The sequence below is a fragment of the Prinia subflava genome, chromosome 12, assembly GCF_021018805.1.
Source record: "Prinia subflava isolate CZ2003 ecotype Zambia chromosome 12, Cam_Psub_1.2, whole genome shotgun sequence".
Classification (NCBI taxonomy): Eukaryota; Metazoa; Chordata; class Aves; order Passeriformes; family Cisticolidae; genus Prinia; species Prinia subflava.
In genome coordinates this window covers 21,997,170-22,020,889 of record NC_086258.1, presented here as the reverse complement: position 1 = coordinate 22,020,889, position 23,720 = coordinate 21,997,170, and the positions used below count along the sequence as shown (strand labels likewise).

General features: G+C 56.6%; 1 protein-coding gene across 1 annotated transcript in view; it reads left to right on the top strand.

Annotated features, from left to right (window-relative positions):
• NTN1 (netrin 1) overlaps positions 1-23,720 on the top strand; it is an 87,431-nt gene that overhangs the window by 56,908 nt on the left and 6,803 nt on the right. Inside the window, exons 3-5 of the mRNA XM_063409276.1 lie at positions 4,707-4,856; positions 7,166-7,219; positions 19,661-19,735. Coding sequence (XP_063265346.1) covers positions 4,707-4,856; positions 7,166-7,219; positions 19,661-19,735 — 279 coding nt within the window. The remainder of the gene's footprint in view (positions 1-4,706; positions 4,857-7,165; positions 7,220-19,660; positions 19,736-23,720) is intronic.

Genomic DNA, 23,720 nt, shown 5'->3' with positions numbered 1-23,720 from the left:
CTTTCACCACACGTGTGTGGGGCAGGATTAGCGGCTGGGAATGCCTCCGCCCGAACACCGGGGGTGCGAAAATATTTGCACTTTTTGTCGTGCTATTTGTCAGTCTTCAGTGGGCCAGAACCATCTCAGCAAGTTCAACCACCTTGAACTGAAAAACCGTGGGGCTTTTTTATCCCAAGCACGGCCCCAAGATGTTTCCAGGTGTTTTTCAGCCCCAAACCTGAGCTGAAGCACAGAAAGGCGTCGCTGGCTGGCTGGGCTGGGCTGGGTGATGCTTTGCCTCAGCCAGTTTGTACAGAAAATAGGGGCTGATTTGGAAGCTCCAGACAGAGCTATAAAAGCCCAAGGCAGCCAGTCCTGCAGAGCCTGGCCCCGGGGGAAATCTCCTGGCTACAGGCGGTGAGGAGCTGCCTGGCAGTGCTTATATCCGTATATATATTAATCCCAGCTAACGTAACTACAGATGTTCTCATTCAGAGCCCTATCTAATCCTGTTGGGCCCTTGCCATGGTGTCTCGTAGCAGGAGTTCTACGAGTTAATTAGGTGCGGTGCAAAGCAGCGTTTCCTTTTATCATTGAAAAGGTTGCCTTTTCAACGCCCTCAATGTCCCTTTGTTGCTGGGCTCTAAGGACCAGTGAAGAGGAGCACCTGTCTGACCTTGCCGGCGCTGTGCATTGCTTGGCAGCCCTCCACCGTCTCTTGGCAAGGCATTCCGAATCTTTTCCGTGGGTGCTCTCCGTGCCTTTCACTCCAGCTCCCAGCTGAGGACGTGCTATTGATTTCTATAGTGCCCTGATATGAATTCAGAGTTTCTCTCTCCCCCTTTCACAGCACAGCCTCCCATCTTGTGGCTCTTCTGAGCTCCGCTGCAATCAGCCAGATGTTTCATTGACTCCCGGATCTTTTCCTGGAGTGGATGCGGTTAATTGGGACCCTTCAGCGTGGATGAGCCATCCTGTTCCCTCCTTCCAATTATGCCTCCTTCTGCACTCCGGATTTTGGCTGCTCTCCCCTCATCCACTCGCCCACTTTGGGTCTGTCTCGCAAAGAGCGACGTGGTCTCCTCACATCTGGAGCAGCCAAGCTCAGGGTGCTCACCTGGGCGTGCTCTCAGCTCTCTGCTTTCCAAGCCATGGTTATTTTATAGGGAAAATCAGCTGCTGGGAGCAGAGGCACCCCCACTACTGCCCTCACTGCCCGTTAAAGTCTCCCCACAGATTCCTGTTCCTTACTTTCCCCTTCACAGCCATGTTTTCAAACAAAGGATAACTTCATTTTTCACCAGGAATTCCTGGCCATCTCTGCCACAGACACTCAGCATAATTTTTTCTTGAAGGTTTTCTGAACAAACAAAATCCTGAGAGTTATTTCTCTTCCCCGCTGCTCTGTGGGCTGACAGAGTGCAGACATCCCTTTTTCTTGCTCCAGCATCGTCCCCCTTTGCTCCCCTCCCGTCTCACCGTACCCTCCATGGGGTGACCCTTCCAAAAAAGGCATGAGGACAAACCTCGTGTTATCCTCCTCCTCATCTCCAGGGGTGTCCCAGACACTCTCCTGTCCCGAACACGCAGTGCCCTCAGCTCGAGGGCTCTGCTCAATGCAGGGCACTGCTGAATTTCTGCACCTCGCTGCGTGACGAACAAATCCACAAATGCCCAGGGAAGTTCAGGGATGAAAGCCAGGGATGTTCAGGAATGCTAAGGTGAGTCCCAAGGTGCCCATCGGAAAGGCAGCGGCGATGCCAAAGGGGCGTTTGCACCAATCAATCCCCGCTGGCATCCTGGTGCAGACTTCCCTCAGTTCGGGGCTACAGCCCAAAGGAATTCGAACTGGATTGGAACAATCAGCATCAAGCACCAGCAGCCCGGCCCTCCATGGCTGGGGAAGGAGAAGAGCCTGTAATTGCTGGCTGCAAGTGTTTGCACTGGCCGGAGAACTGTAAATTACCTTTAATTGCTCCTAATTGCTGGCGCTGGTTCAGCTTCTCGAGGGCAGGGACAGCAAATCCACATCTGCAGGCGCTGCCGAGAGCACCCCGTGCCTCCCCGCGCCGGTGCCCGGAGTTTGGGGGGACAGGCAAGGCAGGACGGGCTCGGCTGCTGCCCGAGGGGCCTGGGGGGACGCTGGGGGACACAGAGCCCGTCCCTGCACCCAGAGGGGATTTTCCCCGCGGTGTGGCAGAGCGAGCTGGCAGACATCGGCCGGCATCTCAGGGCCAGTGAAGTCCCTGTGCCACTCGTGCCCTCTGCAGCCCTGGGCACATCGCACACGGGACACCAGAGCCCTCACGGCAGCCCGGCCTGGGGACAGAGCAGACAGCCTCAGAGAGATTCGCCTGTGAAAATAACCCCGGCAGCTCTGGCCGAGCTGCGCCGAGCCACTGCCTCGTGAGGGAAGGAAGCAGCAGCACCGCGATTTATTTATTCATGTGCTGCCAAAGAGGGCTCTCTGCTCTCAGCCCGGCCTCCAAGAATCTGACTCTGGGGATCTTACTCATCACCAAGGCTTTTTTCCCCCTCTTTTCCCTCTCTGGTCAGAGCGGTCCCGCCGAAATGAGGGCGACCCACTCCCATGGGGGCATTCCCTGCAGGATGGGCTCTGCAGGCGATGCCTCAGGCAGTCCCGGAGAGGACTCCTGGAATATGAGGCGTGTTCGTCCCCATCCTCCTGCCCTTTGCCTCTTCTTGGGTAACCCTTCCCTGCTTATTTCTGTATTAACTCCTGACTCTCTGCTCTTCTTTAATTCTTTTCTCTCCTGTTCCTCCTTCAGGCCTTCACTCAAAGCGTTTTTACTTCCTCTCCCCCAGCACTACCTTAGCCATCCCTTGAGGCTGCAGCGTGAAGGTTTTCCCACCTAAGCATCCCTCTGCTCATCACCAGCCACGCTGATTTCACATTAAAACTTTTCCAATCTAAATTAGCTGTAGAAAAGGTGATTTCTGCTGTGGGCAGGTTTCCCAGGGGGAGCTCAGGGCAGGGGGTGGGAGGGACTTTTAATCAAAAACCCCAAATCAGAAGTGTTAGGAAAAAAGGAGAAAAGGAGCAAAAGTTTGTTGGTTACTTGAAGGTTTTTTTCTCTGATATGATAAATCATCAGATTTTGGCAAGGCTCTGTCTCTTCCCAGCCCAGACTGGTGGGGTCAGGGCTGGGAGAAGTTTGCTGGAGATCTGGGATGTCCCCAGGGAGAAGCTGGCCATCCCAGGGCAGGGGTGCTCCAGGCACCACCCAAACCCGGCCTGGGAGCTGCTGCCAGTGAGGGTCACGCTGGGGGCTGCTGCTGCAGGGAGCAGGATCATGCTGGTGGCTTGGAGAGAGCCTCTAGCCCAACACCAAAACTTGGGAACCCAAAACCGATGTGGGATGCCGTCTGCTGTCCCCAAATGAGACAGATTCAGGGTGTTTGAGAGCCAGGGGGGTGCAGAACAACCCAAGCAGCACTGCAGGGTCCAGCAAAAGCCCTCTTGGGAGTGATGTGCCCAGAGTGGGGGGCTTGGGGGGGTTGAAGCCACTGGTGCCCATGGTGACCCCAGTGCAGCCCCCTCCAGGGCCCAGGCAGTGGGTCAGGGTTCCCCCAGCCCCCGTTTCTGGCAGGCAGCTCCCCTGAGGGGCAGGAGGAGAGCGGGATCAGCACTCCCCAGGGAGGGATTTGGCTGGCTCCTTCCCGGGGATGCTGCAGAAGAAAAGGAAAGCTTTCCTGCCTGCCTGTCCCTGCCACGACTCAGCAGGGGCAGCCCACAGTCTGGCACGGCGCTTGCAGCTCTTAGAAATCAGGGCTGTTAACAAATGTGCGAGGCCGTAATCCTTTTGGAGCAGTGATGATAACAAGCCTTGATGCTTTTTTTTTTTTCCTTCTTTTATTTTCTTTTCTTTTCTCTTCTCTCTTCTTGTTTTTGTCTTTTTTTTTTTAATTGTTTTTCTTTCCCCCAAACAGCTGCACCGGTAAAGTCCCACTGTGGGAAATGAGATGGTGAATGTTTTCAAGTGCAGTATTTACATCCCCTGCCAAACCCTTCACATCTGCCCAGCTCTGCCATCAAGGCTGCATCCATCTGGCCGGGAACAGCAGGTCCTCCAGCCTGCCTGCCTCCCACAAGGGCATTTCCTTCCTGTGCCCGCAGTGCCAGCTGCCAGGGATGCTGCTCAGCGGGAAGGGCTCGAGCGAGAGCTCTGAAAGGACTGCCTTGATTTTTCTTGGAGTGCACGTGAAACGATTTCCCAAGCTCTCTGAAGGGATTGCTTCCTGCCCGAGCTCGGCGTGCTGGGGGGTGGTGGAACCCGACTGCGTTTGTACCTCTGTTCCAGCCCTGTCAGGGCTCCCGGGAGCCCGGGGAGTTTGGATTGCTGGGTGGGGGCAGTGGGTGCTGCTCCCCCGCCTCTAAATCCTGCCAGCTCCTGATCTCAGCACTCCTGGGGTGAGGAGCTGTGTCCGTGGGATCCATCTCCAGGATCAGTCATCCCGGCTGCCCTTCTATCTCCGCAGCGGGCCTGTGACAGAGCCACCCCTCCCCGCCGCTGTCCGCCCTGTGCCCGCCGCTGTCCCCTCGCCCCTGTCCCAGCTCATTCCCTGGTTTGCCGCAGGTGCGGAGCCAGCGGCAGAGAAGGTGGAGCCGTGCCGGGGGAGCTGCCCCTCTGCCCGCCGCTGCCACACCGCCCCCGTGCCCGCTGTGCCCTGCCCTGACCCCGCTGTCGTGTGTCCCCCCGCAGAGTGCGACTGTCACCCGGTGGGTGCCGCCGGCCAGACCTGCAACCAGACCACGGGCCAGTGTCCCTGCAAGGACGGTGTCACCGGCATCACCTGCAACCGCTGCGCCAAGGGCTACCAGCAGAGCCGCTCCCCCATCGCCCCCTGCATAAGTAGGTGGATCTTCTTTCCGTGTCTGTGGAGTAGAGATTTTAACCCTTAAAACCCTGCCGGAGCCGCTGCCCAGGCTGGGGGTCTGCTGAGCCCCACCAGTGCTCGGGGGGCAGAGCTGCCCGGGGACCCCTGCTCTCCACTCTGCCCAAACATGGCCCCAGAGCAGCTTCCAGCAGCTCCCCTGCCCTGCTGGAGGTGTTGTGCGAGTGCATCTACAGCCAAGTCTCCTGGGAATTCAATGTGGCTTCATGGAACAGAGGTGCCCCAAGAGCACATTTATTTACGGGTGCCACATCGGGGCTGGATGCTAAAGCAGATAGCTACAAACAGGTTTTTCTCTCCAAAATCAGGCTGTGCTGCACTGGCACAGAGCTCAGATCAGAGGAGCTGCTCCTCTGATGGAGTTGCCATCACAGCTGAGAACACCTGGATTGCTGAAGGGGCTCTTGCACTCACACATCCCTCCCAGCAACACGGGTGGTTTCACCTTTGGCTTCCTTGGGTTTGCTTTTCAATCACCTTCCCAAAGCTGCTCTCACCCTCTGCTACTGAAACAACAGCAGAGGCACCCGGTACAGCTCCCAAAATGCCTCCCTTGCAGCATCTGCTCTGCAAACACCTGGATCCCCCTCAGCCCCTGCTGAGCTCTCACTGCCTGGGAAGCTGGGGTTTTGTTTTGTGCCCCTCTCTGCTGCCTGTGGGGTTTGCTACTGCTGGATCTTCCAGTGGCTCCTGCACCTTGCGGGACATCTCCACCTGCCCTAACAAAGCAAAGCACCAAAATTAGTGTGCCTGGGATAGGATGGGATGGGAAGGAGGAACTGCTCCCTTAAGGATGATTCCCTCCTGCTGAAAGGAGAAAAAGGCCCAGCAAGAAAAGGTTGAAGAAATCAAGCCTTTGTTGGGAATCCACAGTCTGCTCCCGCACTGTTCTCCCCTCTCAGCATGGTCATTGCCGAATTCTGGGGCAGACACCCTTTCTCCATCTCCTCCTGCTGAAGAAAACATACATTCCAGGGTGGTTTGGGGTCACTTGAGATTCATTTTCCCCCATGTTGCAATGGGACGGCAAGAGCCCAAAGCAGATGCTTGTTGTCCCCAAGACCTCGAGCCATGGCTCCAGTCTGCTCTGCAGCAAGTGTGCACAAAGGTTTATCATTAATCATTCCCCAGGGCCAGGGGAAATCAGAGAGTAAATTGTTCCTTGCATCAGCTCCCTCAGGATTCATGGCACTAAATAAAGACAGACCCAGGATTTCAACATGGCCCATCCAGGGTTTGGGGCTGGGCACAGTCACGCTCTGATTTACCACAGCTCGTAATTCCCTACTCCCAGAAACTTGTAGCCATGAAAAGAACACCTTGGGGGAAAGAGCGAGACCCCCATGGGGTCTGTGTCAGGCCAGGCTTTGGGATCTCAGTGCTGCCTGGCCATGCACCGTGTCTTGTGCTGTGTTTAATTGCACAAAGGTGAGCGACCCCAAAAATCACCCAATGCTGACTGGGCTGCACCTCTACGAGCTGCTGTCACACTCCCCAGCAAACCCTGCCTTGGTGGCTTCCAAGAACAGAAGCAGAAAGAAGCAGATGCCCACTGCCAGCTCAAGCCTAAATCCCACTGTCAGACTGGACTGGTGGGGTGTTCCCCCACCAGGATTCCCAGAATGCATGGAAATGCCAGCAGAGTGCCCTAAATGCAGGAAGAACATCCAAGGGGAGCACCCTGCAAAGCTGGGACCGTGCAGCTCCCTCTATGCACAGCCCATCCTCTCAGCAAACACAGCCAGGCCTGGGAATGAACATCCAGAGCATGATGTGGTTTCAGCTCTGCAAAGCTGGCCCCAAATCAGAGCCAGGGAGCAGGGAATTGGCACCAGATGTGTTTGTGTTTCCTTTAGATGTGGGAGGCACTCCTTGCATCCCAGCAGAGCTGCAGTGCTGTATCTGCACCCTGCCTCTCCCCGGGGGAGTGCCAGCACTGCCTCCGACCTGGGTGACAGCAGCTGGCAGGGACGCCCCAGGGACAGGCAGTGACAGCAGCCGGCAGGGGCTGGGCACAGTGCCGCGTGCAGCCAAAAGCCAGCATTTTTTGTTAAAAACCCCCTTTGCAACACCCTCGAGGGATGCCCTGTTCCCCAATTCCCGGTGTGCTTGTTTGGGGGCTCTTGCTGGGGACCCTCCTTGCTGGCAGACATGGCTGGGAAGGGAACGTGCAGCGAGTGCAGGGTCCAGGCTCCTTGGGATTTGGAATAATTGCTCCTCCTTTTCTCTCCCCTCTGTTGCCGTGTTGCCCCTGGCTGTCCTGCAGAGATCCCGGCTGCTCCGCCCACCACGGCCGCCAGCAGCGCCGAGGAGCCCGCAGGTACGTTCTCGTTCTCTTCTTTTGGAGCATCTCCGTGCTAAATGTCTCTGCAGCAATCACTTCCCTCGAGAAAAATTGCACCAAAGGTATAAATCGTGTTGCTTGTACCGGGACCAGTGGTTTCCTTTTATGCCCAAAGATGCTGGAAACACGTGTGCAGCATCCTGAGAGATCGGTGTTCCCCGGAGTGCAGGGGAGGTGCAGGAGGTTTTCCTGCTGGATCTGTGAGCACAGGGGGGTTACCCAGCGTTGGGTCTAAGTGGAACCACAGCTGTCCCCACCATGTCACCGAGCGACTCCTCTGTCCCCAGTTCCCTCGTGTGGGATGGCTGTGACCAGGGGATGACAGCAGGAGCAGGGTCCCAGCAAAGGCTGACTTGTCCTGTGCTGCTGCCTGGAGCTTCCCGGGGTATTTGAGCCCCAGCTGTGAGGGACATGAGGTGTAAAAGCTGTTTGCTTTTGTCTCAGCAGTGCAGGAGGGCTCATAAATGAAGGAGTTTGTACTAAAAGTGACGGATTGATCCCTGAGCCAAGTCCCTGGCAGGGATTGTCACCCAGGCTGTGTGCTCAGGAGCAATCCCTGCCTGGCACACCCAGGGAGCAAAGGGACACTTCAGTCCCCAGTGCCAAGGGAAGGCTGATCCCAGGGGCTGTGTGGGACTGATTTAAGGGACAGGTTTTACCCCGTGTAAACCCAGCAGCATGGCCATGGGAGAGGGGCTGTTTGGGGAGCTAAAGCCCAGCTGAGATTGCATAAAGCTGATAACTGAGAACTTCCCAGCAGGGTTAGAGCCCTTCCTTAGCTGAGGAGCCCTGGCTGGAGGCTGGGAGTGGGTTATCCATGGTCTGGGAGTGATGAGAAATGCCTGGACCGTGTCTTGTGGATCCCTGTGTCCCTGGAGGGCCAAATGTCCCCATGCCCTGCCCAGAGGGGCGGCCAGGGACCAGGGCATCCCCTCAGGAGCCACCTGTACCACCTCCCAGTGAAAGCCCAGTGAAGGCTGAGTCAAGCTGAGTAATCCAATAGCCCCAGAATCCCATCATAATTCTTCTCTCTGGGATTTTATTGGAGTTTTTAAGCACTACTTTGCCCAAGGAGCTTGAGCCCTCCATATTTCATCCCTTTTCCTCAACAGGGAGCATCCAGCAGTGCTGTGTCCTGGCATCTCTCAGCTCCCACCTCCACCCTGCTCAAATCTGTGGGGTTTTTGGCAAGTCCTGAAATCAGTGTCTGTGAGCCAGAGCTCCCATGCTATGGGAGGAAAAGGGTTTGGAAACAAGATGGAAAAAGCAGTTAGTGGGAGACTCTGAGTGCAGCCAGTTGGGGGAGAGGTGCTGCTCCATTTCCTGTGCTTGTGGCCACGAGGGACAGAAAGTGGCCAAGAGCTGAGGGAGCATCACCCCAAACTGAACCTGGACCAGGGGCCAAAGCTGGCCTTGGAATGAGGGTGGGACAGTGTCAGCTCTGCTGTGGGGGGTCCTGCCTGGCTCTGCTTTACTCTCAGGGGTCCCAATCAGTTTGGGAAAACAGGCCAAAACTGGATTGTTTAGATGAAATGCATCCATGCTCTCCCATGCTGGGAGACTGGAGGATGAGGAGGGGCTGCTCCTCATTTTTGCTGCCAGGCAAGAGGAGCTTTTCTGGACCTTTTTTGGTCCCTCTTAGACGGAAGAGACCACAGTGAAAGGGCAAACAAAAATAGCAGTGAGGGGGGTGAAGGTTTACAAACCTGCCAGTCAGTCCTTGTCTTATCTGAATCAAATCCAGATTTTCTGGGGAATGATTATCTGAGGTGGATGATTTCAGCCAGTGGGCTTAAATAAAACCAGGTGATTGGATTGATGCAGCTCCCCGTGTTTTTTTTTCCCTGGAAATCAACCTCTGCAGTTTCAAAACCAGATCTGGCCCTTCCAAATGTCATTGTGGGCCCTTTTGTTCCTGGCTGGTGAGGAAGAGGTTGGATGTAAATGCAGGAAAGGGAAAAGCAGCTCTGAGGGGTCCCTGGGCTCCCCAGGGTGCACAGGCCCAGAGCAGCTTTGGCTGCAGGTTGCAGCTTTCCCCGAGGGCAGAGGAGACCCAGTGCAGAGCTGGCTGCATGCTGTGCTATCCAAATTTTAGCCCGATTCCTCCTCCAAGCGCCAGGAACGGGGAAAACTTCCCTCCCTGATGAGCTTGGACTCTTGTTCCAGCATCATTTGCAGGTAGCCAGAGTATTGCTGTCCTATAAAAGGGTTGTTTTTCCTTTGTCTGAAAGCCAAAGCTTTGATTTTTGCCTGCCCATGCCTAGATTGAGGGGATGCAGAGCCACCCTCTGCTCCCAGGTGAATTCTGTCTATCCTGGGACTATCTCAGGGTCAGCATCAGAGATGGGCTCCTCTGCCCTCAGCAGAAGGCAAAATGCAGATTTCAGGGGGTGGCCACAGGCTGGCATCCCGTGCCCATGGGCAGACAGGGAGGAAAAAGGGATCCCTTGGGTGTGCTGGCCTGGTACCTGCAACCTGCATCACCCCAGGGAAACCCCACCAGGCACAGGGGAACATGGATTAAATCCCCTCTCCCACTGCAGGTCCAGGGGCTGGACAGCTGAGAGTTTCCTCATTTCCAGCCTCCCAGCCCTCCTGCACCTGCACATCCCCATGGGAACGTGTCCTTTTTGGGTCAGCAGCTCCTCCCCAGCAGAGCCTGAGGACCACTGTCCCCAGCTCATGGCCACATAAACACTGTGACCATCACTGCAGCAACAGCTCTAAGGGAAAATTACAGTAGGAAAGGATTAAATATCCCACAGCTCCTCCTCATGAGCTGCAGCAGCTGGAAACAAGGAGTCATCCCCCTGTGAGCCTCCAGCTGCCTCCACAGCATTTGCCAGGGTGCCAGGGTGGTTTGGAGATGAGTGTGGGCACAGGAGCACAGGACCCAGCCCAAGCCTTGCTTTGGATGTGAAGCAGGGCCCTGTCCCAGCCGTCTCCCGGCACTGATACTCCCTGAACAGGAGCGTGTGCATGGAGCTGGGAACAGGGCTCAGCCTCCTCCCCGAAGGGCTCCTGCCTGGGGGAGCTGCCAGCCGGGGCCACAGGCGTCTCTTCTTGGTGAGGTTGCTCCCAAATCCAGGGATTTGCACTGGTAGGGAGAAAAGCCCGAGCCCTTGGCTGTGGGGAACTCAGCCCTGAGGAGAGCCGGGAGCATCCCAAAGCCTGGGAACAAAGCACCGCCCAGCTCCCTGCGGTGCAGTCGGGAGGGGAAATCGTCATTTCATTCACCGTGGGGTAAAGCTGGGCTCAGCCTGGGAGTCTCTAGCTTTGTACCCATCCAAAGGAGGAATTCTTTCAGCCCTGCCTGGGCTTTCTCTGCCTTGTCCCAGCTGTAAGCGAGGTGATGGATCGGCCGCGTGATTGATTGACTGATTGATCAGCAGCATCCAGCTCCTCTGAAAGGTTTCTCACGGTGATCCCCAGTGAATGGCTGGGAGCACAATAGGGGAGAGGGGCTTCCAGTCAGGGAGCCCCTGGTCACTTCAAAATAGCTCTGAAAGTCTGAACCAACCCCCCCGAACTGCTGAAATGCAGATCAGCTTCATGCACAAGGGCATCATGCTCCTGTCCTCCCAGTGCAGGGCTTCCTGCAGCCCCACATCCATTCATTCTTTCATCCCTGCATCCCTTCACCACCAAATCCCTGCAGTCCTCAAACCCCACATACCCGCATCTGATTCCCTCCATCCCAAACCCCTCCATTCCTGCACCCCCTTATTCTTTCATCCCCGTGTCCCTTAATCCCTGCAATCCTTTATCCCCACATCCCTCCATTCCTCCATCCCCACACCCCTGCAGCCGATTCCCTCCACCCCAGCTTCCTCCACTCTTCCATTTCCATATCCTTTCATCCCCATATCCCTCCATCCCTGCAACCTTTTATCCCCACGTCCCACCGCAGCCAAGCCTCGAGCTTCAGAGTCAGGACTGACAAGCTCCCTCTCCCCATCCTGGGACATTTCCAGAGGCTGATTCCCCCTGGAGACACAAAGCTCTTGTCCTCAGCACCAGCTCCCTGTTTCTGCATCTCTCCCCAAAGGAAAACTGATTTTTCCCCTGGGCTGAGAGCGCAGTCAGGCAGGAATTTATGGGGTGCTCGGCTCCCGAGGACAGATGTTTTCCTGGGAATGTATTTCACAGTGTTGGCAGTGGCTCCTGGCAGGGCACCCCTGGATCTGTAGCCCCTGTCCCCAATGTGTCCTGGGGCTTAACACCGGGATAAATCCTGTGGGAAGGGATAGGAAATGTGCAGGCAACCCTGGCTGCTCCCGGGAGAGAGCTGAGGAGGAGGCAAAGCTGGTGTGGAAGAGCTGTAAAACTCCCTGCTGCTGTGGAGTTTTCCAGTTCACTGTTTGTTTTCCAGTGCAGTGTTCCCACCGCTGGCTTTTCCAGTGCAGTGTTTCCAGTGGGTGTCTGGCACAGCTGGACTGTCCCCACAGTGCCACCAGCAGCCATCGCCTGCCTCCTGCTCCCTTCAGATGAGGAAAATTGGGGTGCTGCTGCTGAGGCCCCAGCTGCTGTGGGCATGGCTGTCCTGAACACCAAAAATCCCTCAGGCCGTTCACCCCCATCGCCAGACCGGCACCAGGCAGCTCCGGAGGCGGGGAGTGAACTCCCCCCGAGCTGGGGTCTGGGGTGGCTCCCCCTGACCGTGACCAGAGCTCCCAGCGATGGGCCAAAGGCGCCCAAACCGTGCCCGGACCCAGCTGCTGGGCCACAGCTGGGGCTGCAGCGGCCCAGCACGAGGGGCCTGCCCAGGACATTGACGGGATGTGGCGGGGACAACCTGGGCACATCCTGGAGGCGCTGGGGTCCTGGAGCACCGGGGCTGCTGGCCCCCAGGCCCCGCTGGAGCTGCCAAGGTGGGAAGGGACTCCGGAGGTGGAAGGGGCTGCAGAGGTGGGAAAGGGCTGCGGGCTCCCGGGAATCCCTCGCTGCCGCTTTCCAGCCGCTCCAGGCGAGAGGCTTTAATCTAATTACATGCTTTATTTGCGCCAATTTGTTTTTCAATCAATCTTGCTCAGCCAGAAGAAAGGACGTTACTGTGGGCTCATTTGCACCTTCTTGTTCCAAGGGAGAGGTTAATGGTCGCTATCCGCTGGGATCTGCGCTGCCTGCCCGGGAGCGCCGGGATCTTCTCCCGCAGCGCAGGCAGCAGGTTCCCAGCGTGGCACCGAGCAGCCCGGGATCTTTGGGACACGCTGAATGTCAGCAGCCGCTGCGGGCAGGACTCGGGGTGCTCCTGCCAGGTGCTCCCAAGGGGCCGTGGCATCCTGCAGGAAAGGTTTTGTGTATCCATTGCAGTGGGGCCCCAGGGGAAGGTTTGGGTCTGCAAAGCACCAAAATGAACAAACAAATAAGAGTGGAAATTGCTCATTTCGCTTTTCCTGCCCTGCCGGGAAGTGGCACAGCTCAGTGCAGGGCAGGCCTAGGTGCCCCCACACTCCTGTGCTGGTGCCAAGGGCTCCTCAGCACACTTTGGAGAGCAGAGGATGCTCTGATGCTCAACAGGTGCCTCTGCCTTGACAGACTGGTCACAGACCTACCTCAGGGACAAATCCCTGCCAGCTCCTGGGGACTGCAGCTCCCCGCTGCGAGGTGACCAAGGACAGACCACAGTCACTCGGTTAAATACAGCCCAGTGCCAGAGGCTTGAGGCACTAAGGCTCAACACAGACCCTCTGGGGGCACAACCAGGCTCCTGGAATTTCTGTCCAAAGGCTGAGGCTGTTCCAGACCGGGGGACCATCCTCTAGATGACACAGCAGGCACAGCTGGAGCAGCCCAGCCCTGGCTCATCCCAGGTCCAAGGCCTGGAGGGGATGTGGCTCCCTGTTCCAGCTCCTGGCCATGCTGGATGAATGGCCAAGGCCACCCTGCTGGGGACATCAGCTGTCCTGCAGCTGGCCAGGGAGGAAGGGCACTAATTTACACATGATAATTGCAAAGAGCATCGTGCAGGACAGCTGGGTCACAGCTAGGTGAGAGGAGAAGAGCCAATTAGTGATAACAGACCCAGTTTAGTGATAACAGACCCAGTTTAGTGATAACATACCCCCCTCCACTCAGTGGCCGGACGAGGGTGCAGCAAAGGACAAGAGATGTCACTGCTGAAATGAATAACCTGGGAAGGATTCTCTGCCTTAGCTTTGCTATTTTATTAAAGCTTCTTTACATTAAAGCAGCCAGCTCCGAGACAAAGACTCCCAGTGGAGTCCTGCACAAATTAAATTACAGCAGTGATCCCTCAGAGTCACTGTGTGCTTCGTGAGGCAGACGCTGCAGTCCCTGTGCTTGTCCCGCAGGGAAGAGCCCATCCATGCTCTGGGACAGGAGAGGGCTCCTCCAGAGCATCCCTTCCCTCAGGACGTGTGGTCAGCACAGGCCCAGAGCCAGCAGCTTGGAGCAGGCAGAGCTGGAGCTCTCCAAATGACTCTAACAGTCGTTCCCTGGGACCGATGGAGGAGATGGTAAAATAATTCTTGGGGATGGAAGCAAGGGGCAGCTTGCTGTGGGAAGTGAACCAAGAGTTCATGGTCGTCTGGGGAAATCTCCAGAGGTCTGAGAGCCAAAGGCATCCCTGCCATGGCTGCTACAGGGCCATCCTCTCCTGTCCCAGTGCTGGGTTGCTTTTTATCCTGTGTCCCTTGGGAATGTGGCTCCTACCTGCCTTTGGGATGCTCTGAGGTAGCTCTCAGAAAGGTTTTCATGCTCAGGGGAACATTCTGATCCCACACTCAGCCCCAGGGCAGACACACAAGGTTGCTGCCCCTGCCCTCCCCAAGAACAGCCCCCCATGCACCCCCCTTTTGCTCCACAAGCTTTTCTGCCAGGCCCCAGCCGCAAGCTGAGGATGTGGGGCTGCTGCTTGTAAAAGGGGCTGGAATTTTCCTTCCAGAGCCTGCACAGCCTGGAGGAGCTCTCAGTCCCATGGGGCAGTAGAAGCTCTGCAGAGCCATGGATCAGCTGTACATCCCACAGGACTGCAGCAGTTCTTGGGAGCACCTGCAAGAGATTTGATTGTTGGATGGGCTCAGGGGGCCAGCCCAGGCTGTGGTTGAGAGCAGAGGGTCTGGGCACAGACCAGCCAAGAGCTGGGATTCCCCAGCTCCTGGTGAAGGGAGGGATCGCTCAGGTCTAGCTTCAAAAATTACACAAAAATGAACCTTTTCCTCCCTGGGCCCTCGTGGGGGTTGTACAGCACTGAAATACAAATCCCATCCCTCAGGTGGGGACAGACCCTCCCACTGCAGGGGCTGTTAGAAAGCCAGGAGTTGCCCCAATGTGCAGCTTTAGGGATGCTTGTGGAGAAGTTTAGCTGAAATTTGGCCAGAGACAGTGAGGACCCGGAAGCTGCCATGTCCCCCATGGCCACTGCTGCTCTCCCCCATCATGAGGGGCAGCTCATGCACAGGGGATTTCTGACCAGTAACACTGGGGAGGGAGAGAAGAGGGCAGGAATCTGAAAGCTGCTCACCACCAGCCTCCCCTGGCATTGCAGCAAATCAAACCAGCCCCGCTGATGTGCCCTGAGCCACTCTGGGGATGTCTGGGATCCCAGGGAAACCCCACTCCTATTTGCTCAGTCCTGCTCTCTCTGGTAAAGGTATCACGGATTTAGGACTTGATATTTGGAGCTGCACCTGCATTTAGTGGTTCAGTCTGGTTGCACATCCCCCCCAGCGACCACAGGAGCTGGGGGCACCCAGACCCCCACCCGCAGAGCCCCCAGAGAGCACAGCCCCTGGGAGGGAGGGCAGGAAAATGCCCCTCACCCCTGAGTGCTGGGGTCAGGCTGTCAGGGCTGGAGCTCCCCTCCTAAGCCACAACACCTCCACTTTGGATCGCAGCCCACAAAGGCATTTAGGGCCCTACCTGGGGGAAATCAATAGGAATTTAGCTGCATAAATTTGGATTAGAAATCTGAATCCCCTTGGGGATCTAAGCCTTATATCTGCATTTCCAGTTAGGTACCCAGGCCAAGAAATGTGGCTTTAATCGCTCTATCATGTCAGAATCAAGGGGCCTTTAATTTCCGTTCCCGACATGTGGCTTTCGCAGTGGCTCAAAGCTGATTTTGGAGTTGCAAGCGCAGCAAGAGGCGCCTGGTGCAGGGTCTTCCCTGCAGCAACACTCAGCACCCGCAGCTCTGCTGCCAGCACCTCCTTCCTGCCCAGCCCTGGGAGCAGCAGCGCTCCGGGAAGAGTGGGATCCATTAACCAATCACGGGGTGAGCACTCAGCACCCCGCAGTGCTCAGCCTCACCACAGCAACCCCAGACAACTCCCCAAACCGAAGATGTTTAAACAGAAAAAAATTCAACTTTCTGAAAAACAAAACAAAACAAAAACAAAAACAAAAAAAAAAAAAAAAAAAAAAAAAAAAGAAAAAAAAAAAGGAAAAAGAGGAATTAAGCAAAACAAAGAAGGTGTTTAGCTGTGAAAAGTCTCTGCCCAGCCAGAGAATTAGTTCTATCAAGGGGATGGGCTGAGCTGCAAAGCTGCTGAAGGCTGTGCTGACACGTTTTACTGAGCTGAGAGCGACACGAACCAGCCGCCCGCCACCTGCTCCCTGTGCGAGCAAGGAACTCCAGCGGCCTCCCCCCGCCCGGCCCCTGCCTCTGTCCGGGACACGCGGGGAGCTGGAGCTGTCCCCCCGCCCGGAGCAGGAGCGGGATGTCCCCGCGTCAGGGTGCAGGGCTGACAAAAACAAACCACCGAGGGCCGGGGGTGCTTGGGGCTCGTGGCTCTGCAGCAGGATTGGCACTGGAATATTTGTGCAGCTGAGCAAACTCGGGGAGGGAAGGGCCAGGAGCAGGGGGCCTGGATGTCACCGCGGGTTTGTCCTGCTCCGGGGGTTGGGTGCTGCAGAAGGGTGGCAGGGATGGACGTGGGCTGAGGGGGGCTCAGAGAAGTCCCGGGATTGCTGAGGGCAGTTGAGCAGTGCCAGGGCCAGGAGGACAGGCAGGACAGCAGCAGGGTGAGCAGGGTACACTTGTGCAGTACAGTGGGACAGGGAGCTGGGGCTGAGCCCATCCTGCTGCCCCTCATCACTCCTGCAGGACATGAGCTGGACACTGACCCCCAGGCCACAGGTACCAAAAGGTGTCCTTCAGGCAGCTCTGGGAATTCTCAGCCTGGTTTGTGGCCGGGCTCTGGCACCACCTCCCACGGACAGGTTATCCCAGGCTGATCCTCTGCAGCCTCACAGACAGGGGTGAGAGGGACCTGCAGGAGAAGGAGCCTCTGGCACAGCCAGGCAGCACAACTCTTGCGACTCCAGAGCTTTGTCACATAAACATCTGGGGAGAGAGTTTGCAAGAGTCTCACATCATTTGTGTCTCGTGTGCACACCCACGAGTCACTGAGCTCTGCATCCACCCTCTCCTCTCCTTCCCATGGGCTGATCCTTCCTCTCATCCCTTCCTCAGCTCCACCATCCCTTTCCAGCAGCTCACCAAAGCTTCCCCAGAGCCCAGACTGCTGCAGAGTCACTTGGTGAGGAGAGCAGGGTCTGTCCCTGGCAGCACTGACAGCATCCTGCAGCATCTTCTCCGTGCACTGCTCCGGAGGCAGAGGGGCCTCGCAGCCCACCCCACACACACAGAGCTCAGTGCCTGCTCACAGAACTCTCAGCTGCCCTCCCAAAGAGGCCCCAGAGGATCTCCAAGTCACCCATGAGGCAGAAGAACTCTCCACGAGGAAGACAAAGGAAATGAACCGGAGCAAATCCCCCACCCACGGAGCCCAGCGGTGGCATCTGGTGACTGCCAGTGATTTGCAGCAGCTGGCTCTGGCCAGGCCGGTTCAATTCAAACCAGCTGAGGCTCTGGCACAGCCCCTGGGGCTGAGGAACCAGGAGAAGGAGAGGGCAGGGTTGTGTTTAGGCAAAGCAGGGTCTGCCGTGGCTGGACTGGATGTTTTGAGCCCCAGGTTGTCCCACGGGGAGAAGCAGAGGCTCTGGGTGCTGTGGGCATGAAGTGTTGTCCTGCAGAGTGTGGGGACATCTGAGTGCTGTCCCATCGTCCCACAGCCTCCCTGGCTGGCAAACAGCCCCGGGGTGGATTCCCATCAGGTCTGTGACCTCAGGCAGAATGGAATTACCGTGGTGCAGGGTTCGGGAGCTCAGCTGTGCTCAGGGATGTTTCTGTGGGGAGAGCTTGCTGAAGTGACTTGGGGTTGCTCCTATGAGGGTTCTGGACTGGAGTCCAGAGCAATGGTGTCTCTGATTGCTGTTTCTTGGACGGGATCCCAGCAGCAGTGGGGCTGCAGGAGGATCTGCTGCAGGTGTGCTCTGCCAGCCTGGCTGCTGCAGATCCCTTGGGGGGCTGAGCCATGAATGTGCAGGTGAGAGCTGCTGCCCACCCCCACTGCTTGGGGCCAGCTGCTGGCCAGCGTGTGCTGGATTTGGCCAGGGCAGGAGGGATGTGCAGCCAGAGCTTCCAGGCTTGTCCCTGCTCCGTTCACTGCCCACCTGTCCTTGTGTCACCTCTTCTTCTGCCCAGGGGCTGAGCTATGACAGCAGCAGTGAACATCCACAGAGCTCCAGGGTGTCTGTGCCAGGGAGAACCATCAGCAGCTTTATCACATCTGCATTGGTGTCCTGAGGACATCAGCAGCCTGGCAGAGCAGAGTGGTGCCGGCAGCCTGGCAGAGCAGCCGATGGCCTGCCTGTCCCTTGGCATTCTCTCCTCCCCCAAAAAGCTCAGGGGAAGCTTCCCCGGGCTCTTAGGTCACGGCACAGACATTCAGTTCCCTTAGAGACTTTTCCTTCGATGCTTATGGCCAGGAACATCTTAGCACTACATTGGAGCAGGAATGTTTCTGTTCCCTGAGTTCAGTGACAGCAGACAGCCATGTCCCACTGCATGGTGGCATCCTGCCACTTGGGCATGGCTGGGGCTTTGCTAGCACATCTCCATCCCTCAACTACAGTTCTGATGGAATATCCACTCCTTTCTCAGTGCATTTCAAATTTTATTTGATGTTCAGAAAAGTTAGATGAGAAAAACAAATGGGAGGCATCAGTGGCTGGAAGCCCTCAGTCATCAGGGTTTGGAGGGGCCTTGGCTGGGTTGTAGCTGGGCACAGATCTCAGCTGGGGCTCTTGCAGGAGGAAGATCTCAGGGTTTGGCTTTGCCTCTGGCTGGGTGATGCTGGAAGAGCAGGAAACCTGGTTTTCCTGAGGGTCTCTCCTGAGGAGTGGGAGCAGCAGGGAGCCACGGGGCTGAGATGGGGATGCTGCATGGCCATGTTGAGAGGGGCTGTGGCACACATGGGGCACAGGGTTGGTGCTGAGGGAGTTCCTCATGGTCTTGACACCCAGTATGAGCTGGCCCTGGGATGCCAGCAGCTTTCCCACCTTCCCAACAACCCCTGCTGGGGCACCTGAGCAGGTTCCACATCTGTGCTCCAGCAGTGGCTGGGGAAGGACAATGCTGGGACAGACGGAGGCCTCCAAGGGCTCTCACTGTGCCAAGGCCTCCTACTGCAGACAGATGAGTCCCTTCTCCCTGAATAAGGGGATTCTGTGGTGCTGGGGGCCTCTCTGTGTGCTGAGGAGCCGTGGCTGTGTGTGGGCAGCACGTCCATGTGCCCACCCCGGCCCTGGCAGCTGGCACGGGCCAGCCCCTCTCCAGCCACGCTGGTGGGGCCATGGGGACGTTCCCGCGGTGGCCGGAGGGCACTGCCCGCCCAGCGCAGGGCAGGGGCTCCCCGGGCAGTCTGGGTGTCCCCAGCCCCGGGCCCGGCCCCGCGGCGGTGGCAGTGCCAGCGGGCCGTGCCAGGCTCCCGCCGGCCGCCCGGGCCAGCCCGGCGTGTCCCAGCAGTGGGGGCCCATTAGAAACGAAATGTTCCTGCTGGGGGTATTTTATTTGCACACTTCAGTAGAGTGGACACCAAAAGGCTTTGCTAATGCTTCATGGGCTGCTAATTTCCTCTCTGACCCGCATTGTGGCGGGGTGACCCCAGCCCGAATCTCTCGGCAATGAATGCCAAAGGCTGACACCGGCCCGGGTTAGGGGTGACAATGGGGCCTCTGTGGGCTCCGGGCAGGCTCCAGTTGGGAGCTGGAGAACAGGGGGAATTTGTGTGGCTCTCAAAAGCTCTGGGTGGCACAATAAGGGAGGCCCCCGGGGTCTCCCAGGAAGACAGAAGCGGCCGGGGAAGCCGGGCCGGGGGAGGCGGAGGGAGGATGGGCTCCTTTGTGAGCAGCTTTCTTTAGAAAGGAAGGGCTTTCTCAATGCCCCCTCCAGACCCAACCGGGGCCTGGCAGATGGATATCACAGGCACTCTGCTTATTCATGGCAGGCTGCAGCTTTGAGCCGCCCCCCTTCCCCCAGCGCTTTCTTAATTTTAAGTCTAATTTGTTTTGTTAATGTTTTGTTGCCCTCCCCCTCTCTCCGTGCAGACTGTGACTCGTACTGCAAAGCCTCCAAGGGGAAGCTGAAGATCAACATGAAGAAGTACTGCAAGAAAGACTATGGTGAGTGTCCCCTCTCCCGGGGACGAGCGGTGCCAAAGGGATGTGGGGCAGGAGCATCCCAGCGGGGCTGTCCCCAAGCCCACCCAGCCCAGGCCTGGTCCCAGCCACAGCCCGTGCTGGGGTGGCTGCAGGCTGGGGAATGGTTTTTGCCAGGTTTGCAGAGGCAGCAGTGCCCGGTGGAGCAATGATGCCATGTGTCACTTGGGAATGTGGGATGAGCACCCTGTGCACCTTGATCTGGGTGGGGGTTGTCCCAGCATCTGTGGGAGGTTAATGTTTTCCAGGTGTTTTCCAGTGTCTTCTGGTTTATGATGACACCATATCCCCTCTCCTCTCACTGTGCCATAGCTTTTAAATATTTTAAAATATTTAAGATATCTTTTCCTGTGGGGATGGGCAGAAAGCTGTTCCCTGTCACCTGGATCAAATCCTGCCGTAATTCCCAGGAGACTTGAGAGGGTGGTGCAGCCCTGGGACAGCTCACACTGGGATCTGTTGGAGGTTTGGGTGACACTCACACTGGGATCTGTTGGAGGTTTGGGTGACACTCACACCCAGATCTGTTGGAGGTTTGGGTGACAGCTCAACACTGAGTTTTGTTTAGGGCTGCCCTGTGAGCTCCAGCAGACCCTGGGGAGCTGTGGGTGGCTCAAGAGGTGTCTCGGGCAGGAAATACCCCTGGAACAATGAACAGGGAGGAGATGCCACTGGAGCAGTGATTAGGGGAGCTGCAAAGAGCTTTCCCCTTCTCTTTTCTCACTCAGCACCACTCCTGCAGCTTCACGAGTGAGGCAGGGCCGTTTGCTGGGGCTGGTCCAGGTGGGGGAATCTGCCCCAGTGCTGGCTCTGGGGTGCTCCCACCCGACCCTCCTGGCCGTGGAAAGGTCCCCCGCAGTCCCACGGTCCCAAACAGCCCCACAGCCCCGGCAAATTTGCTTTTCTGAGGACAAACCATGGCTGTGAGGCAGCGGGGTGAGCGATGCTGGGGCAGCCCGGGCTTTCACCAGGGCCAGGGAGGGAAGAAAGGGTTGAAAATGTGCAGGGAGGGATAATAAAGACTTTGGGACTGACACCGCAGCAGGAAGCCAATTAGGAGGCTCTTTTCCTCACCGTTCTGCTGGCATCGCTGGGCTGAATGTCCTAAAAGGCCCTAATTAGCTTGAACAGAGTTCCTTCTCCCCCGGGCTCAATCGGGAGCTATCATCCGCCCCGCGCTCCTCAATGGGGCTTTTTAGCTCCCCGTTTCATTCAGCCTTTCAAAGGGGATATTTTCCCTTATTTATTTTTCGTATCTGTTTGTTTTTGTCGGGTTTGTGTTTTTTTTCTTTTTATTTTAATTTGGGCTTTTTCCCCGCGAGATGGGTTTGGGTGCAAATATTTGGAGTGAAACAGGACACGGGGAGGGCAGGCCAGGAGATTCGGGGAGGGGGGAGGCAGGAACAGAGGCAGAAACAGAGGCAGAAAAGCTTTTTCTGGGTTTATTTTGGCTTCGTGGGGGAGCGCAGGGCCACTGAGCTCCCAGAAAAGCAGGGACAGAGGAGGGGTTTGCTGGGGTGGGGGCAGTTAAATCCCAGGGAAGCAGAAGGGATTCTGGCTGAACCCACTGAGCAAGGAGATTCCCCAAAGGAGAGGGGATTATTTGTTGAGAGCAGGTGATGCTGATCCAGGTGAGGTGCGAACATCCTTTACTCCCTCAGGCACCACATTTTCTCCCTGATTTTGGGGATCTTTCTGCTCTCTGTGGGGTGTGATGGTGGTAAAAGAAACCTGGAGCTTTTAAATCTCTATTTTGCCCCCAATTCTGAGCTGCCTGTGCTGCAGCAGGGCCCCATCCTGCGTGGATGATGCTGGAATGTTTTTGTATCAGTGGTGTGGTCCCAGGCATTGCCCCCATGCCGGCCCTGGGTCCCCATCCCAGCACTGGGGAGGGACTGGGACTGAGGAATAGAATCCTCATCCCATAGGTGAGATCATCTGTTCACTTTGCCCTTTCTTGGAAAAAAAAGTTTAAAAATCCTTCCTTCAGCGCAGCCTTCTCTTACTCACCCCCTTTGTCGAGAGAGCTTGGCAGGGGCTGCTGGAAAAAAGCAAAACGTGTTTTCAAAAGGCAGCTTGAAAAGAGGAAGGGAGGGGGGAGAAAAACCCCAAATCCCAAAAAAACCCCCAAGGCGGGGGGAAGCACCACCCCCAGCACTCACAGCCCCTTGCACTGCTTGGAAGGTGGAGAAATCCCATCCCTGGAGCTGAGCAATCCCTGCTGGAGCCACGTGCTGAGGGAGAGAGCCGGGGCACTGAGGGGTCCCCCAGCACCAGGGCACACCCAGGGATTAGGGATCATAAATCTCCAATATTAAACCAGTAGGAAATTGCAACTGGAGCGAGGCAAAGCCGCCGCCAAATAAATTAAAAACTGAAAAAAAGGAAAAAAAATCCCATTTTAACACTTTGCTGCAGCAAGGAGCCAGCCCTTTACATTCCCAAACCCAGATGGTGTTGGGGTCACCTTTTGCTGCTGGTTGGAATAAAATCCACATGGACTGCACTCCACTTGTGCAGTGAGAGGGGAGCCAAGCCTTTGGAAAACCCTGCCTCGGACTGGGACATCTGTGCCTGCCACCACTGTCCCCAGCACCCCCTTCCACCTGGCCATATTAAAGACCTTCAAACTCTCTGGTCCCACTGCCACTCCTTGGGATCTTTCCCAGAGGCCAGCACAGTGATGGTCCCCAAATTTCCAGCTCCCACAGACAGGACCATGCACAGGGTACGTGGGATATTCCAGGATTCCACAATAGGATGCACAGATTTGGCCCTGCAGCCCAGCCCTGAGTCAGCCTTAGCAGGGGAAGCCTTGAACTCAGGAGATTTATCACAAACTCCAAATGCAAATTAAAAAAGCATTAAATAATTAGGTTTTCCCCAGCCTCTCTCTTTTCATGGCAGCCTCAGGAGTTTTGACTCACAATCTCTGAATGCTGCAAGGCACTGCTTTGCTTTCAGCCTCCAGCAGCTGCCCTCAAACATTGTTTTGAGGCTTTGGGCTGGGTTTTGTTTTTATTAACATCAAACCATCCACCCCTGGGCTTTCATCTCCAGCTTCCAGCCTTTGGGGCTTTCTTGTGGCTGGAGGCTCCCAGCCAGGTCTTGAGGAGCTGGGGGCATCCCTGAGCTCTGGAGATGCAGGAGGGAACATGGGACCCTCCCTGTCCTCCCACAGCCTGGGGACCACTCAGTCACCACCTTCTGCCAAAGAACCATAACGTGGTGAGAGCTGGAAGGCACCATCCAGGTGGGACTTGTGCTTCAGGAATGTCAGTGTCAGGTGAGATGTGATTCATGGGGCAGCCCCTGCCCTCACCAGGACCCAGCTGTGCCCCAGCTGTGCCCCAGATGTGTCCCAGCTGTCCCTCAGCTCCCCAGGCCCATTTGCTGCCTGAGAGCTCCCTTGGGAACAGAGTAGGCTGCAGGGAAGTGAACTTGGAGAAAAATCTCTGGATCTGTGGGACTGCCTGGGGTACAGCAGCCCCAGATTTCCCCCAGGGCTGCCCAAGGTTTACAAAGGTCAGGGAGGAGCAGACACAGGGCACAGACAGCCCCAAGGTACAGCAGGATCAGGAGCTGGTCTGGATCCCCTCTGACACTGAACCAGTGTCACCAGCCTGGACCAGAGCCCATCCCCACTGAAACCAGTGTCACCATCCTGTACCAGAGCCCATCTTCACTGAACCAGTGTCACCAGCCCCAGCTGGAACCATGGAAGCTGTAGCTCCTTTGATTTTGTTCTGCTGCTCCAGGGAACCACAGCAAGGGGAGCACCACCCCCAGGAGGAACCATCCTCCCCTATCACCTCCTTCCATCTGCTGCCCCAGGGGTTTTGCCAGGGATATGTTCCAGGGAGGTACAGACAGGGTTCAATGGGAACATCAGCCAAGTGAGAGCAGTTCAACACAAAGCCAAGCTTTGTCCCAGGAGAGGCCAGGTGAA